Genomic DNA, 16,298 nt, shown 5'->3' with positions numbered 1-16,298 from the left:
AACTATTACTGTCATTATTACAACTTCAAGTCATGAAATTCCAAAAGCTGTGATCTTGGAGCAGAGAGCAGAGGATCTCGTCAAGAGGAGGGACCCTCAGGATTGCCCAGTAAAGAAGGGGATCTGCTGCTTGCTTGCCTCCAGGGACAGGGCACTGCCTCCCTCCAAAGAGAGCCATGATGAGGTGGATCTAGTTGTTAGACAATTTTCATATATTGAGGAAATCTCTTGTTTCCCAAGGATCCCCCCATTGGTCCCTATTCCACCTGGGGTGTCGAGAGGTCAGCTCTTGTCCAGGCTTTGAAAAATGGGGGTGGGTGTGAAGGGAACCATGGGGTTGTCAAGTACTGAGCATTCTGGGTTATTGGTTCTTGGAGGTGGGGCTGCCCTATTGACCTGCCCCGCCTCTACAGAACCCCAGGGCTTGGCCAGCGCGGGGCTTGGAGTGTGTTTTGCTGAACACCTGGTCCCACCCTCTTGTCATTGACGAGGCTGGTGTATAGGGTGAGGGTAGCCAGGGCTGGAATCTGCTGAGAGGCTCACCCATTGTGGGCACTGGCTGGGCTGAGATTTCCCTGGGAGGGTCCCTCTAGGACTAGGATGCAGCAAACCAGACCCCCTAAATTGAAATGGGGTCCATGGCCTCTTCAACATTTGATCCAGCAGCACATTCTGTCAGAAAGGTGGTACTATTTTAAGGTTCCTTACAGGGAAAGTTAAGGCAGAGGCCTGTGACCCTCCACATAGGCCTGGGGGGCCTATTTCCCTCATAGGCTCTGGGGGAAATTTTTAGAAAAGATGCAAACTCAAGGCAGTGTATCCTAGTGGTTAGCACACAGTTCGAGGCGCCTGACTGCCTGGGATGTTCCACTGTGTGACCTTGGGCAAGTCACTTTTGCTCTCTGTACCTCAAGCCCTCATCTGTAAAACGAGGACAATGCCAACAGCTCCTTTGTGGGGTTATTGTGACGATTAAATGAGTCAGTATTGAGTATAAGCTTATTAGCAATAAAAACTAAGGAGCTTAAGGCTTCCCTGGTGGCGCACTGGTTGAGAGTCCGCCTGCCGATGCAGGGGACGCAGGTTCGTGACCCGGTCCGGGAAGATCCCACATGCCGCGGAGCGGCTGGGCCCGTGAGCCATGGCCGCTGAGCCTGCGCGTCCCTGTGCTCCACAACGGGAGAGGCCACAACGGTGAGAGGCCCGCGTACCGCAAAAAACAAAAACAAAACTAAGGAGCTTTATTAACATCATCACTAAAAGTCTGTGTTTGTTGGGAACTGTATTTATTTGTTAAGGCTGCTGAAATAATGTGCTGCAAACCAGGTGGCCTAAAAAAACAGAATTGTAATCTCTCCTAGTCCAACAGGCCAGAAGTCTGAGATCAAGGTGTCAGCAGGGCTGGCTTCTTTTTTTTGTCTTTTTTTTTTTTTTTGGCCGCGCTGTGTGGCATGTGGGATCTTAGTTCCCCTACCAGGGATCAAACCCGTGCCCCCTGCATTGAGAGCGCGGAATCTTAACCACTGGACCGCCAGGGAAGCCCCAGGGGCTGGCTCCTTCTGAGACCATTAGGGAGAATCTGATGCAGGTCTTCCAGCTTCTGGTGGTGCTGGCAGTCCTTACCATTCTTTGGCTTGTCATACATCCCCCAGATTTCTGCCTTCATGTTCACATGGCGTACTCCCTGTGTGCATGTCTCTGTGTTCAAGTCTTCCCCTTTTATAAGGGTACCAGTCTCATATTGGATTAGGGTCCACCCTACTCTACTATGACCTCACCTCAACTAATTGCATCTGCAACGACCCTATTTCCAAATAAGTTCACATTCTGAGGTCCTGTTGGTTAGGAGAACAACATATGAGCTTGCGGGAGGAGGGAAACAGTTCAACCCTAATAGAACCTGAAATTCGAGGCTCTATTATCCAGAAACTGGTGAACATTGACACGTTTTCACCAATTAGAAAAGAGAAGCTAAGAGGCCGAGAAGAGATAGGGCCAAGAAAACAGGGAAACATTTCAGTACCAGGGACAGCGGCTCGCGTGTTTGTTTTGGTTTTTTCTCTCGCTGCAAACCTTCCAGACCCAGAGGCTGATGGAAGGTTATTCAGGGGTCTCACCTACCCTTCTAGGGCCAGCACACTCCATCTTCTGCATATGGGGCTCCACAGGCAAGAAAGGACCCAAGGAGAAAGGGCTTTGCCCCTATTTTACATCTCCCTGCAGCCCAATTTCTTGCCAATCATGCCTAATTTCTCTCAGTCTTTATGGCCGATTTTCGTAGTGCTTCTCCTTTCCCTGAAGACCTTGGGAGATTCTATTCAGAAAATAGAAACACCAAAAAAAAAAAAAGTGGAAAGATGAGGCATGTATTGGAAGAAGACATGGGCATCAAAAAAGAATAATCAAAAAAGAATAAGCACACAAAATTTATAAAGAGGGGATGTTTGTAATATATCCCAATTACAAGTTTTTATTCTGGTAAAATTACATAACAAAATTTACCAACTTAACCATTTTTAAGTGCACAGCTCAGTGGCATTAAGCACATTCACATTGTTGTGCAACCATCCCCACCATCATCTCCAGAACTTTCTCATCTTCCCAAACTGAAACTCTGTCCCCATTAAACACTGATTCCCCATCCTCCTCCCCCAGCCCCTGGCCCCCACCATCTACTTCCTGTCGCTATGCATCTGACTCCTCTGGGTCCTCCTATGAGTGGAATCATACTGTATTTGTCCTTCTATGTCTGGCTTATTTCACTGAGCATCAGGTCTTCAGGGTTCATCCATGTTGCAGCAGGTGTCAGAATTTCTTTCCTTTGTGGTCCTTTTATAGATGGACCACATTTTGCTTATCCGTTTATCTGTTGATGGATATCTGGGTTGTTTCCACCTTTTGGCTGTTGTGAATAATGCTGCTATGAACACGGGTGTGCAAATATCTCTTCGAGTCCCTGCTTTCAATTCTTTTGAGATATATACCCAGAAGTGGAATTGCTGGATCATATGGTAATTCTATGTTTAACTTTTTTTAGGAGCTGCCAAAGTATTCTCCACAGCGGCCGCACAATTTTACATTCCCAACACATTTAAATGTTTTTTAAATGCTAGAAGCTGTCCTCAGCTCTGCCTGGTGCCCCTTCCCCAGGGCTGCAGGGCACCTCTCAGGCCTGGGGCGGGGACCCCTCCCCATCACCAGGCCCAGCTGGTGGGAGCAGCCGCGTAGTGAGCGCAGCCCAGCAGGATGCGGCTTTAATTAGCTCCAGCCTGGGGCGGAAGTGGTGCCCACGGAGCTGTTCCTAGGGGCTCTGCACAGGGGGTCCTCTTCGGGGAAGGCAGAGAGACCATGGGGAGGGAGCTGGGCATGGAGAACACAGGACTCGACAGCATGAGAGCAGCCAACCATGGTCTCATTTCACAGACAGTGAAACTGAGGTCCATAGGGGTTAGAGAGGCAACCCAGCGCTGGAGCCCGGATCCCTATGTCCATCCCAGGGAACTTGCCTGCATCCTCTAGCCCGCCTCGGGCAAACATCTTTCAAAATATCTTTGATCTCATTGGCCTTTCTCTGGGCGCCTCCCTCTGCTCGCTCCTCTTCTGTGTCTGTCTCTCAACCTTTCTTGTCTCTGTGGCTCTCACGCTTCTCACCCCCCGCCCCCATTCACGACTTCCTCCAATCACGCCCTCTCTCTAGACTACTTTAGGGCCGGCCCCGCCCCTTGCCTCTGCTGATTGGCCCTGCCCTTTGACGCCACACCCCACCCTTGTAGCTCCGCTCCCCACCCCTTGGTGGGTCAATCCCACCGCACCCTCGGACCATCCTCTCTGATGGGGGAAACTGAGGCCCACACAGGGGCAGCGTCCCATCCGAGGCCACAAAGCTGGTTAGTGGCAGAGTCACTGTGCTCCTCATTCCAGGGTTGAGGCCTCTTCTGACTCCTTGGGGCTGCTGGTGCCCTCCCCACCCTCCTCCCTGGGGCAGCAGCTCTGCCCCCTCTCCCCTCCCCCACCTCGCCCCGCATTTTAGCATCAGCCACGGATTTAATTAACAGCTGATTCTCCTCTCTGCCTTTCCCTGTCTCTCCCTTTGGGAAATGTACGTGTGGGAGGGGAGAGCTGAGCTACTCCTGCCCCACACCCAAAGGGGGCTCCAGCCTCCTTTTCTCTTTTTGTTTTTTAAATTGTAGTAAAATACACATAACATTAAATTTACCACCTTAATCATTTTTCCTTCTTTTCTTTCCTTAAATTTTTTTTATTGTGGTTAAATACACATAACATAAAATTGACCATTTTAACCATTTTTAAGTGTGCAAGTCAGTGGCATTAAGTACATTCCCACTGTTGTGTAACCATCCCCACCATCACCTCCAGAACTTTCTCATCTCCCCAAACTGAAATTCTGTCCCCATGAAACACTAACTCCCCACCTCCTCCCCCAGCCCCTGGCCCCCACCGTCTACTTCCTGTCTCTATGGATGCGACTCCTCTGGGGACCCCGTGTGAGTGGGATCACACAGTATCCTGTGTCTGGTTCTCTCACTGAGCATAACATCCTCCAGGTTCATGTATGTTGTAGCATGTGTCAGAATTTCCTTCCTTTTAATTTATTTATTTGGCTGTGCCATGCGGCATATGGGATCCTAATTCCCCAACCAGGGATCGAACCTGTGCCCCTGCAGTGGGAGCACGGAGTTTTAACCACTGGACCGCCAGAGAAGTCTCGTTTCCTTCCTTTATAAAGCTGAGTAATATTCCATTGTACAGGTGGACCACGTTTAGTTTATCCATTCATCAGTCAGTGGACGCTTGGGTTGTTTCTGCCTCTTGGGTATTGGGAATAATACTGCTGTGAACATGGGTATACAGCATCCTTTTCTCCTAACACCCATTTTTGTCTCCCCTCCAGGCTGTGCCTTTCTCACCTACTGTGCCAGGGACTCCGCCATCAAAGCTCAGACTGCCCTGCACGAACAGAAGACCTTGCCCGGGGTGAGTCCTGGGTGCTGTCTGGGAAGGGGGGGAACACACGGAGGAGATGCTTTCGGCCTGGGGAAGGCTAAGGCCCTTCCTGGGATCAGCTGTGAAGCCCACGTGCTTCTGGACTCAGAAAGAGGCATAAGGAACAGGGAGACAGAAATCACCAGAATGAGCATTTCTTGTGTGCCTACTGCATCCCATGCTGTATACTTCACATCAGGGTTGTTGTGTGGCGTGCAGGCTGCATACTGCACAAGGGCACCTGACTTAGCATGTGAGTGTCATTGGACTGAAACCTGAAGGATGAGGAAATATTGGCAGGGCAGAGGGACAGCCTGTGCAAAGGCCCTGGGGCAGGACTGGACCTGGTGTGTTGGAGAAACAGCGAGGAGGCCCATGTGTCTGGAACAGAATGAGCGAGGGGGAGAGAGGGAGGAGGGGAGGGCAGGGAGGTGAGAGAGGCAGATGTGCAGGGCCTGTGGGCCTCAGGGAGGAGCCTAGACCCTACCTGTTTCTCACCATAAAAAGGGAAGGGGTTCTCTTTCCCCTTGTTCTTATGGAGCAAATGAAGCTATGGTCCCTTAATGTAATAGCTCCTCCCCAGGGAAAGCTGGCCCAGGCTCTGTCCCTGCTGGTCTCTCTTATCAGCCCTGTCCTCTTTGGGTGGGCAGGAGGTCCCTGCCCCCAGTAAAGGATGGATGGTCTCCCTGAGCCAGCCAAGCCAGATCTCCAGTGAGAACTGTGGCACCCCCCATGAGTTCGGGGGTGGGGGTGTCGCCCCTTCCCTCTGGAAATCTCAGGGACCCTTCAGTCTCAAGAAGATTCAGCGGATGCTTTGGTGGCATCATGCCATCACTGCTGGGAGCATGGGCACAGCACGGCTGACAGTGGACAATCTGGGGTTCGCCTGCCAGGGACATGAAGCTGTGGCATGGGTTTAACTCAACTCTGAACAAGCATCACAATGTTTGGGAGGGGGTGGTCTCAACCTTATCTTGCAGAACAAAGAGCCCCTCTATGGAAGGTGAAGTGGCAGAGGCAAGAGCATACACTTTGGTGGCCACATCAGTGGGCTCCTCATTTAGCTCCCACCTGTTTTTGCTGTGTGACAGTGAGCCAGTAACTCAACCTCTCTGGTCTTCAGCATCGGAAGAGTATAATGGGGTGAAACTGTACAGAAGGTCATGGAGGGATTCACAGAGTAGGTGGCATTTGAGAAGAGACTTGAAAAATGAGAAGGCAGGGCATGCCAGGAGAAGGAACAGGACTTGCAAAGGTGACTTAGAGCCTGTGGAATAAACACCATCCGGAACTCACTCTTCTCCCTCCCTTGGGCCTTCTGTCAATACCTCCCCAAATCAACTGGAAACTGGAGGGCAGGTCCGTCCATACAGGTTAGCGTCAAGGGGCACAGTGGAGTTCTACGGACTGTATTAGTTATCTCCTGATGCACCACAAATTACTGCTCAACTTAGTGGCTTCAAAAAATCAGCATTCGGGCTTCCCTGGTGGCGCAGTGGTTGAGAGTCCGCCTGCCGATGCAGGGGACGCAGGTTCGTGCCCCGGTCCGGGAAGATCCCACATGCCGCGGAGCAGCTGGGCCCGTGAGCCACGGCCGCTGAGCCTGTGCGTCCGGAGCCTGTGCTCCACAACGGGAGAGGCCACAACAGTGAGAGGCCCGCGTACCGCAAAAAAAAAAAATCAGCATTTGTTATCTCACAGTTGCCAGGGGTCAGGAATTGGGGCATGAGTTTGCTGTGTGGTCCTGGCTTTGGGGTCTCTCCTGAGGTGGCAGTGAAGTTGTCAGCCAGAGCTCGACTGTTGGCTGGAGGCCTCAGCGTCTCTTCCTGTGGGCATCTCCCTGGTGCCTGCTGCTTGAGGGAGGGGCCTCACAACAGGGCTGCTGGCTTCCCCCAGGGCATGTGATCGGAGCAGGCGAGAGCCAGGAGGAAGCCACGGCACCTTTTATGGCTTCCTTTCAGATTGACACACTCATTTCTGCCATATTCTATCCTGGCAACTTGCCAGGAGCCAGGGGGCCTTGGGGAGGGACACCTTGGAGGGACAAAGTTTGGTAGTGGATTTGCCCAAGTTCTGGCAGCCAGCAAGCAGCAGAACAGGGATATGACCTTCATGGTCTGACTGCAGACCCCATGCTAGCAACAGCTCCAGTGCTGTTTCCCAATCCTTCCATATCCAGTGGACCTTTTTTTTTTTTTTTTTTGTGGCATCAGGTCCTGGCTGTAAGCTCTGACTCTCTGTTCAGAGAAATCAATACCCACATGGAGATTTGCCAACGTTCCTAGAAGTTTCCCTCCGCCCCCATCAGCTAAGTCCCTCTTCCCCATTCCCCTGCGCCCATTTTCCTGACGGGATCACTGAGATCCAAAGCCAGTGCCTTTGGCTGCCTGAGGCCTCAGGGGCCTGTTCCCTCTGTGTTGGGGGCTAAAGCTGGGCTCTGGCAGACGGTGGAAGGGCCAGGAGTCAAGGAGCCATCCCTCCCTGTATGCCCCACCCCTCTTTCCAGGCTGGTCCCTGGTCCGAGGCCCCTTCAGGATGTAAAGATGCCAGTTGCCCGGGGTTCCTTCTCTGTGTCAGGCTCAGGGCTCTCTGTCCTCCTCTCTCTGCTCACTCTCCCAGCCCATGGATCGAGTTCTTTCATCCATCTATCCAGCCACCAGCAAACTTTCATTGAGCACCTATGCTGCACTTCTCTCGCCAGCTCTGTGTGCAGAAACCACCCCCTGGTGACTCTCCCAGGCACCCCAGACCCAGCAGAGCTCAAACTGGCCACAGCATCCCCTTTGAACAAGTTTCTCCTCCTCCCTCCCCCATCACCCCCAGCCCTGCCATCCCCACATCCTGCTCTCCAGAGCCTCTCCTCCATGTGTCACCCCTCCCCCCACTTCTGTGATCCTGTGGGTTCCCATCCCAGCTACACTCCTCCCAACCTGTGTGACCTTGACAGTATCTTTCCTTAAGAGGCTCAGTCATCCTTGTCTCCAAAATGGGCATCACCAGGTCCATCTGACCAGGCTGGAGAGGGGGTTGTTAAAAAATGTGGGTACAGGGCTTCCCTGGTGGCGCAGTGGTTGAGAGTCCGCCTGCCGATGCAGGGGACACGGGTTCGTGCCTCGGTCCGGGAAGATCCCACATGCTGCGGAGCGGCTGGGCCCGTGAGCCATGGCCGCTGAGCCTGCGCATCTGGAGCCTGTGCTCCGCAACGGGAGAGGCCACGGCAGTGAGAGACCCGCGTACCAAAAAAAAAAAAAAAATGTGGGTACAAAGTAGATTCCATTTTTGGAGATGTTAAGCTCTTATATTTTGGTCTCCGGCAGCCCCTAGTTCCTAGAAATTCCTCACTCTCCAGATACTAAGGACCCAGAAAGAACACCAACCTCTAGGTCGTGTGGAGAACGTGTGGGAAACTGCTTTCCTACCTGGAGAATCTCTACGCTGCTTTCAAGGCGACCCCTGTTATCTCCTCCCTCTGCTTATCCCTGACCCCTCGGGGCTGGGGGTGTCCGCGTCTGCCTATGTCTCCCCCTAGATTGGGGGTCCCTTGAGGGCAGACCCTGACTTTCAGGAGTAAATCGGGGGTGTAGATGTCTCCTAGGGCCACTCTAACAAGGCATCACAAACTGGGTGTATTAAAGCAACAGAAACTTACAGTCTCCCAGTTCCAGGAGCCAGAGTCCAAGTTCCAGTTGTCAGCAGGGCTGCCCTCCCTCTGCAGGCTCTCGGAGATTCTATCCCAGGCTGTCTCCCAGCTTCTGGTGGTCGCTGGCAATCCTTGGCTTGTAGACGCATCCCTCCAACCCCTGCCTCTGTCATCACGTGGCCTTCTTCTCTGTGTCTTCAGCTCTCCCACCTCCCTCTGCCTTTCTCTCTCTCTCGCTCTGTCTTTTTAAAAAATATTTATTTATTTATTCATTGGTTGCGCTGGGTCTTAGTTGCGGCTCGCTGGCTCCTTAGTTGTGGCATACAAACTCTTAGTTGCGGCATGCATGTGGATCGGAGCCGGGCCCCCTGCATTGGGAGCGAGGAGTCTTTGTTTTTTAAATTAATTAATTTTATTTTTATTATTTTTGGCTGCGCTCCGTCTTTGTTGCTGCATGCGGGCTTTCTCTAGTTGCGGCGAGCAGGGGCTACACTTCGTTGCGGTGCGTGAGCTTCTCATTGTGGTGGCTTCTCTTGTTGCAGAGCATGGGCTCTAGGCACGCGGGCTTCAGTAGTTGTGGCACACGGGCTTAGTTGCTCCTCGGCATGTGGGATCTTCCCGGACCAGGGATGGAACCCGTGTCCCCTGCATTGGCAGGCAGATTCTTAACCACTGCGCCGTCACGGAAGTCTGTACCTTTCTCTCTCTCTCTTTGTTTTTAAATAAATTTATTTATTTTTGGCTGTGTTGGGTCTTTGTTGCTGCGTGCGGGCTTTCTCTAGTTGCGGCAAGCAAGGGCTACGCTTTGTTGCGGTGCATGGGCTTCTCAGTCCAGTGGCTTCTCTTGTTGCGGAGCACGGCCTCTAGAGTGCAGGCTCAGTAGTTGTGGCTCACGGGCTCTAGAACGCAGGCTCAGTAGTTGTGGCGCACGGGCTTAGTTGTTCTGCGGCATGTGGGATCTTCCCGGACCAGAGCTTGAACCTGTGTCCCCTGCATTGGCAGGCGGATTCTTAACCACTGTGCCACCAGGGAAGCCCCTCTGCCTTTCTCTTATGAGGACACCAGTCATTGGATTTAAGGCTCACCTAAATCCAGGATGACCTCGTGTCCAGATCTATCACTTAATTACATCTCTAAAGATGCCTATTCCAATAAGTTCCCACTCACAGATTCCAGGGGTTAGGACTTGGACATATTTTTAGGGAGGACAGCCATTCAACTCACTACAAGGGGTGACCACAAAATGAAGAGCCAGATATAAGGGTCACTGTGGGCAGCATCATAAGGGAGAACCAGGTGACCTGCGTTGATGGCCTCGCGGAGGGCAAACAGGGTGGCTTCTTGGAGGAGGATGCATTTGAGCTGAGTCTTGAGCAATGGGGAGGATTGTGGCAGATGGGGGTGGTGTGAGCACGGGGTATACCAAGACTTGGAAGCAGGAACATGCCTGGCCTGCTGAGTGCAAGGACATGTGAGAGCCTGACGGACGAGTTTACTGCCCCCAGGGACACTGGGCAATGTCTGGGGACATTTGTGGTTGTCATGACCAGGAGATGCTGCTGGCATCTTGTGGGTAGAGGCCAGGGATGCTGCTCCAAACCCCACAGTGCACAGGACGGCCCGCCACGATGGAGAATGCCCCAGCCCCAGATCAACAGTGCTGAGGCTGAGAAACCCTGTTTAGAATAAGGAGATGGTTAATGTTCTAGAACGGTGCTAATAGAAATAGACTGCAAGCCATGTATAGCATTTAGATTTTTCTAGGAGCATCATTTAATGAGTAAAAAGAAACAGTTGAAATGAATTTTAATGCTATCTTTTATTTTAACCCACTATCTCCAAAATCCTATCAAGAGGCAGTCAGTAGAGCCCACGTAAAACTTATTAACGAGATAGTTCACGTTCCTTTTTTTCATCCTAAGTGTTCCAAAATCCGGTGTGTGGATTGCACACTTCTTGTCCATCTCAAGTGGGACACTCAGTGGTTATCAGAGATGCTCGATCTGGATTTGCATTTTATAAAATTGACAGTTGAAAAAATAGATTCGCTTGCCCAAATTGTCCTAAACATACTTAAAGGTTTTCCAAGAATGAAGTCGGCTAGTAACAGGTTTTAGACTTAGATTTACCTTTATATTAATTTTTTTAAAAAAATAAATTTATTTATTTATTTTTGGCTGCGTTGGGTCTTCGTTGCTGCACGCCAGCTTTCTCTGGCTGCAGCGAGTGGGGGCTACTCTTCGTTGCAGTGCACGGGCTTCTCATTGCGGTGGCTTCTCTTGTTGCGGAGCTGGGGCTCTAGGTGTGTGGGCTTCAGTAGTTGTGGCTCGCGGGCTCTAGAGCGCAGGCTCTGTAGTTCTGGCACATGGGCTTAGTTGCTGCGCGGCATGTGGGATCTTCCCGGAGCAGGGATGGAACCCGTGTCCCCTGCATTGGCAGGCAGATTCTTAACCACTGCGCCACCAGGGAAGTCCTATATTAATTTTAACTGAACACAATTAAACACAGTTCTGTTTCTCGGTCACACAAGCCACATTTCAAGTGCTCAGTAGCCACGTGTGGCTGTCGGCTGCTTAGTGGATGGCATAGTTCTAAAATGTTCCAGGCCAAGGGTCAGCCAGCTTTTTCTGTAAAGCAGAAATGTATGGCTTTGCCGGCCATACAGCCTCTGTCACATCTACTCAAAGTGTAAGACAGTAACAGATGACAAGTGAACAAATGGGCATGGCTGTGTGCCAGTAAAACTTTATTGACAACAACAGATTGGGGGCCCGAATAGCGCTGTAGTTTGCCAATCCCCATTATAGACCATTGCTGTCCAACAGAACTTGAAGGTGGAAGTGTTCTCTCTGCGCTGTCCAATAGGGTGGCCACTAGCTCCGTGTGGCTATGGAGCCCTTGAAAAGGGGCAAGAGTAACACAGGAACTGAAGTTTTAATGTTATTTAATTTTAATAGATGTAAATTTAAACTTCCAATGTCTACATGTGGCTAAGGGCTACCGTACTGGACAGTGCAAATCTAGAATATTCTAGATCAGGGATCAACTACTGTTTTGGAGATCCCAGACCCAGAATGTTCCAGACCAGGGCTCAGCCACCATATTAGACAGTGCAGACCTGGAATGTTCTAGACTTGGGGTCAGCTACCATGTTAGACAGTGCAGACCTAGAATGTTCTAGGCTGGGAGTCAGCTACCATATTAGACAGTGCAGGCTACAATGTTCTAGAACCAGGAGCATGGTGCAGTGTCATCATACATCTAGGCTAGGGAGTTCCCCGTCTCTCTGTGACACCTGCTGACAGTTGGGGATGGGTGAGGAGTCTCAAGCAATGCCCTTCTCTTCTTGGCCTCAGTTTCCCCAGGGTTATCACTGTTTCCCAGCACTGCCGGGGCACCTCATCCATCTGCCATGTCAGGGGGGCACCAGGGCTGCTGCTCACCCCATTTGAAAGGTGGGGAGACTGTGGTGAGAGAGAGGAAGGGACTTGTTTGACATCACCCAGCAGAGTGAGGACAGCAGCTCCACCCACCCAGCTCCACAGACCTTGAGCCTCTGGCTTCTCTGGCTCAGTTCCTGCAAGCTGGCCCCCTTCCTCCCTGGAGGTGCGGGCTGATGTTTGATAAAGAAGAAGGAGGTGGCTCGGGGCTGGACCCTGGGGACAGAGGGGCCCCTGGGGGCCACCTCCTGACTGGGGCAGCATTCTGTGGGAGTAGAGCCTGGCTTAAAAATTTTTTTCTTAAAATTTGAAAAATACTGCACACTTAGAGAAAAGTGCATGCAACCCAACTGATTACAAAGCAAGCACCCTGTTACCACTACACAGTTGGCACCCTGGACACCACGCCGTCCCATGTCCCCAAGCCCAAACCCCTCTCTTCTGTTGGAGGAGCTGCTGCCCTGACTTTTACGGTAACCAACGCCTGCTTTCTTCTGGTACCGCGCCCGTGAGATTCAATATCACGCCTCAGCGCTTTGCACTTTGTCATCGCTGTGTGGTATTCCATGGCTGCGACACACCATTTATTCGTCCACTCTCCTGCTGGTGGACATTTGGGTTGTTTCTAGATTTGCTCTTAAGGCATAGAGATCATTGCCGGTGTTTTGTCTTTGGTGGACACGTGCCACGTTTGGGTCAGGTGCATACCCAGGAGTTCCGATCCCTGAGTACGTGTATCTTCCAATTCTGATGAGCGAAGAAGCTGATTTGGGGGGTGAGCCTCCCTGCCTGAGAACACCCGCAGAAATGGAATCAGCCTTTCAGAACAAGCGCTGGAGGCTTGCTTGCTGATCGCACGAGGAGGCATGGGGGCTACTGCGCAGGAGACCCCCTTGCCTGTCAGCGGCAGCCGAGCACAGGCGTCTGAGCCCCCTCCCAGGCGTCTCCGCCAGAGGATGAAGCCTCGGCCGGCCGCAAGAGAAAGCCCACCCCGCGGGCTCACGTCTCCGCGCACACCCGCGCGCACCGCTCGGGAGTCGGGGGGCGGGGAGGCCGGGGCTGGGTTGCGGCGCTAGAGACGGACAGCCACCATCTCTCCTGTCCCCGTGTGTGTGCGCGTGTGTGTGTTGGAGGAGTCGTATAAAGCGGACGCTTCTGTTTTTCTGTCTCTTGATGACCCAGGAGGGGAGTGGTCCCCGTCGTTCGCCGGCCCGGTGCATCTCTCCGCGCCCTGGCAGAGCCCAGGCCCCCACCCCCCATAACGCTGCTTTCTGCAGCGAGTGACCCACCCACTCTCACTTCCAGTTCTCTCCTCGAGTATGACAGCAGCGTCCGTGGGGGACGCAGTTTAATCAAATCTCAGCACTCTGGAATAGGATCCTACATTGAATAACAGAATCCCAGAATAGAACCCAGAATGGACCGCAGGACCCTGGAATCCACGCTGGGCAGATGTCTCTGATTCCCGCAGGAGTTCTTTGCTGGCTGTCAAACCCCAGGACGGGGTTCCTGCGGATGGAAGGGATCCCCCCTCCCCTCCTCATACCCTCACCCCCATCGACAACAGGCAACAGGTCCAGCTCCTGCCTCTTGGACGGTGAGGGGCTGGGCCATGTGAGGCAATGCCATCTCTTTCTTTGTGAAGGCCTTGGTGGGTGAGGGATGCCCCAGACCTGGCGGCCGCCCTGCTGCTCATCTGAGCACCCTGGAAAAGGATGAGTTTGTCCAGCTATGAGCCCCCCCACAGGCCCCTCCTGAAGCCCCTTCTGTGCACACAGGGGTCTCTGGAGTGGTCCCTTTGCACGATCCAGCCCCATATCCCATGACTCGGCTCAGAGTCAAGCCAACCCTGAGAATGGGTGGGGGGGCCCCAAAGTGCCAAATGTCTCATGATTTGACTTCCCCAGACCTCAGTCTCCTAGTCTGTAGAGTGGGTTTGCGGAGTGTTTTGAGGGTCCTTTGAGGTGACACAGGCCAGATGCTGAGCGCACACTTGGCAAATAGATGCTGAGTGAATGAACGCAGGGTCCCAGGCAAGTCGAGCTGTGGGACTCTGGCCAGTCATGTCTCTTGCCGAGCCTGTTTTCTCCCGTGAAATGGGGACAGTGCAGACATGCCTGGCACGAGCTCTTGGGTTACTTCCCGTCCAGGGCACTGTGCCCAGCACGCCTGCCTCACTCTTGCCCATAGGACAGGAGTCTGGAAACCATAGGTCTCGTCTCGTTTCATCTCAGTTGTCATTTGTGGACCCTATGCTGGGTCTTTCTGGGGAGGAGTTCCCAGAGCCCCCTAGCCCTGACTTCAGGAGTTCATCCCAAAGAGGGACGGTGTGTGTGTTGGGGGATGTGTCACCACCAAGGCAATGCCTGGGCAAAGCAACCAAAGCAGATGGGGATGGAGGGGAAGGCTTCGGGGGTGGGTGGCATTCAAGGGGCTTGTGGGGCGAGGATGGGGTGTACAGGGGCGCATTCCAGCCCTGTGTCCTCGGAGTGTGGGAGGAGGAGGGGCTCGGAATGGCTGGCACTGAGCAGTAAAGGTGCCTCGAATGCCAGGATGAGGATCTGTCACTCTACCCCAAGGGCAATAGGGAACCAAGACAGAATCTAGACCAGGAGAGGGGCTTGGTCTGGAGGTTGGGCTGGGGCTCGTGTGGGAGAGGAAGAGGCTGGAATGGTAGCCCGGGCGGCCCAGATAGGGGTCCACTTTGCTTCCTTCCCTTCCACACCATCCAGAAACCACCCAGTTGGGGCTTTCCCTGGGCCCCCACATCTAAAGGCATAGCTTTGCAAATCCAGGAGAATATTTTGGGCCCCAGCCTGTCTACCGAAGAATCTTCCTACAGTTCCTCCCCACAGTGGCCTCAGTTTCCCCATCTGTAATACACACAGGTCAGACATACGGGACCCTGTTTTCCCAGTGGTGTATGGCTTGATTGAAGTCACTCAGCAAAAGCTAGGTGGCAGAGCAAGAACTGGATTCCAACCACTTAACGTATGCCCACCCAGAGCCCTATCCCACCTGATCCTTGGCTGGAGGAATGGCTGTGTCTTCAGAGGCCCCTGAGGAAACTGGCAGTAGGTCTGACCCCTGCTTCTGATTTTCTCCTCTCTCTTTCCGATTTGCTATCTGTAAAAGGGGCATGTTCCCATCTCATAAAGTTGTTTGGAGATTAAATGAATCAATGGACGTAGGTATGGCTCCAACATGCTCCCCCCGCCCCACCACCAACTCCTATTCATACTTCAAAACCCACTGCAGATTTTCCATCTTCAGTGCACCCCCAGGATGATAGCCTTTGGCTCTTCATTGTTCTCGGCTCTAGGCTCTCCCAGCACTTGATCCTTCCCTCTGCCCCAACCCTGACCCCATGAGTCTGGAAGTGTCTGCATATGCCTCTGTTTCCCCCTCTGCCAGACTAGTGGGGTGCTCCCTGAGGCTGCAGAATTACTCACCATGAGGCACAGGGGCATGTTGTTGAATAAGTGTAAAGAGGAAGGGAGGGGGCAGGGAAAGGGTGCGGTGATGGGGAGCCAGAGAAGGTGGAGGAGGGAGGAAGGGCACTCGGCAAAGACCTCAGTGGGACAGATGGAGAGAGGGAGCCGGAAGGAGGTGGGCAGAGCCAGATGGGCGGGTTGGGGTGGGGGGGAGACCCAGCTCTCCCCTGGCACGCCTCCTCCCGGCTTGGGCGGGCAGCGCGCGCAGGGCCCGGCCTCTGGCGGGCGGATCGCCTGGGCGTTGGGCTCGGAGAACGAGGCGCGGAGCCCGGAGCCCGAGTGTGCGTGCGGCGTGTGCGCGCCCGTGCGCCCAGGGCCAGCCGGGCGGGAGGCGGCACATGGATGCCAGCCTGGCGCGCATCTGCAGGCCGGTGGGTAAGGCGAGGCGCGGGTCCGCGGGGTGTGGATGGCCGGGCCTCGCAGCCTTGGCTTTCGAGTGGGCGACTAGAGAGGAAGGGGCTGCCCACCTGGCTTCTCAGAGCCAGACCAGGACCACCCCCCCACCCCCCCGCCGACCTGACCCAGGAGGGGGAAGAGGCCTCCCAGTCGGAGGCGGAAGGTCCCAGGCTCTGCAGCGGGTGGGGGAGGTGGGAAGCAGGTAGCCAGGCCGCGAGAATGGGGTGGGGATGGAGGATGCCGTGATGGGGGCAGGTTCCCTCCCTGTGGTCCCCCTCTCTCGCTCCCTCCCTCGGCTCATCCATCTCCAGAAGATTATATTTA

The 16,298-nt window shown here is 53.4% G+C and overlaps 1 protein-coding gene across 1 annotated transcript in view; it reads left to right on the top strand.

The window, feature by feature from the left end:
* CELF5 (CUGBP Elav-like family member 5) overlaps positions 1-16,298 on the top strand; it is a gene marked incomplete at both ends in the record, with an annotated part of 46,628 nt that overhangs the window by 13,968 nt on the left and 16,362 nt on the right. The window contains 1 exon segment of the mRNA XM_082836930.1: positions 4,913-4,995. Within this exon segment, the coding sequence (XP_082693056.1) occupies positions 4,913-4,995 (83 nt within the window).

Source organism: Leucopleurus acutus (genome assembly GCF_964270905.1).
Source record: "Leucopleurus acutus genome assembly, chromosome: 3".
NCBI classification, from domain to species: domain Eukaryota; kingdom Metazoa; phylum Chordata; class Mammalia; order Artiodactyla; family Delphinidae; genus Leucopleurus; species Leucopleurus acutus.
The sequence above is the reverse complement of the archived record's forward strand: the minus strand, read 5'-3'. Positions and strand labels throughout refer to the sequence as shown.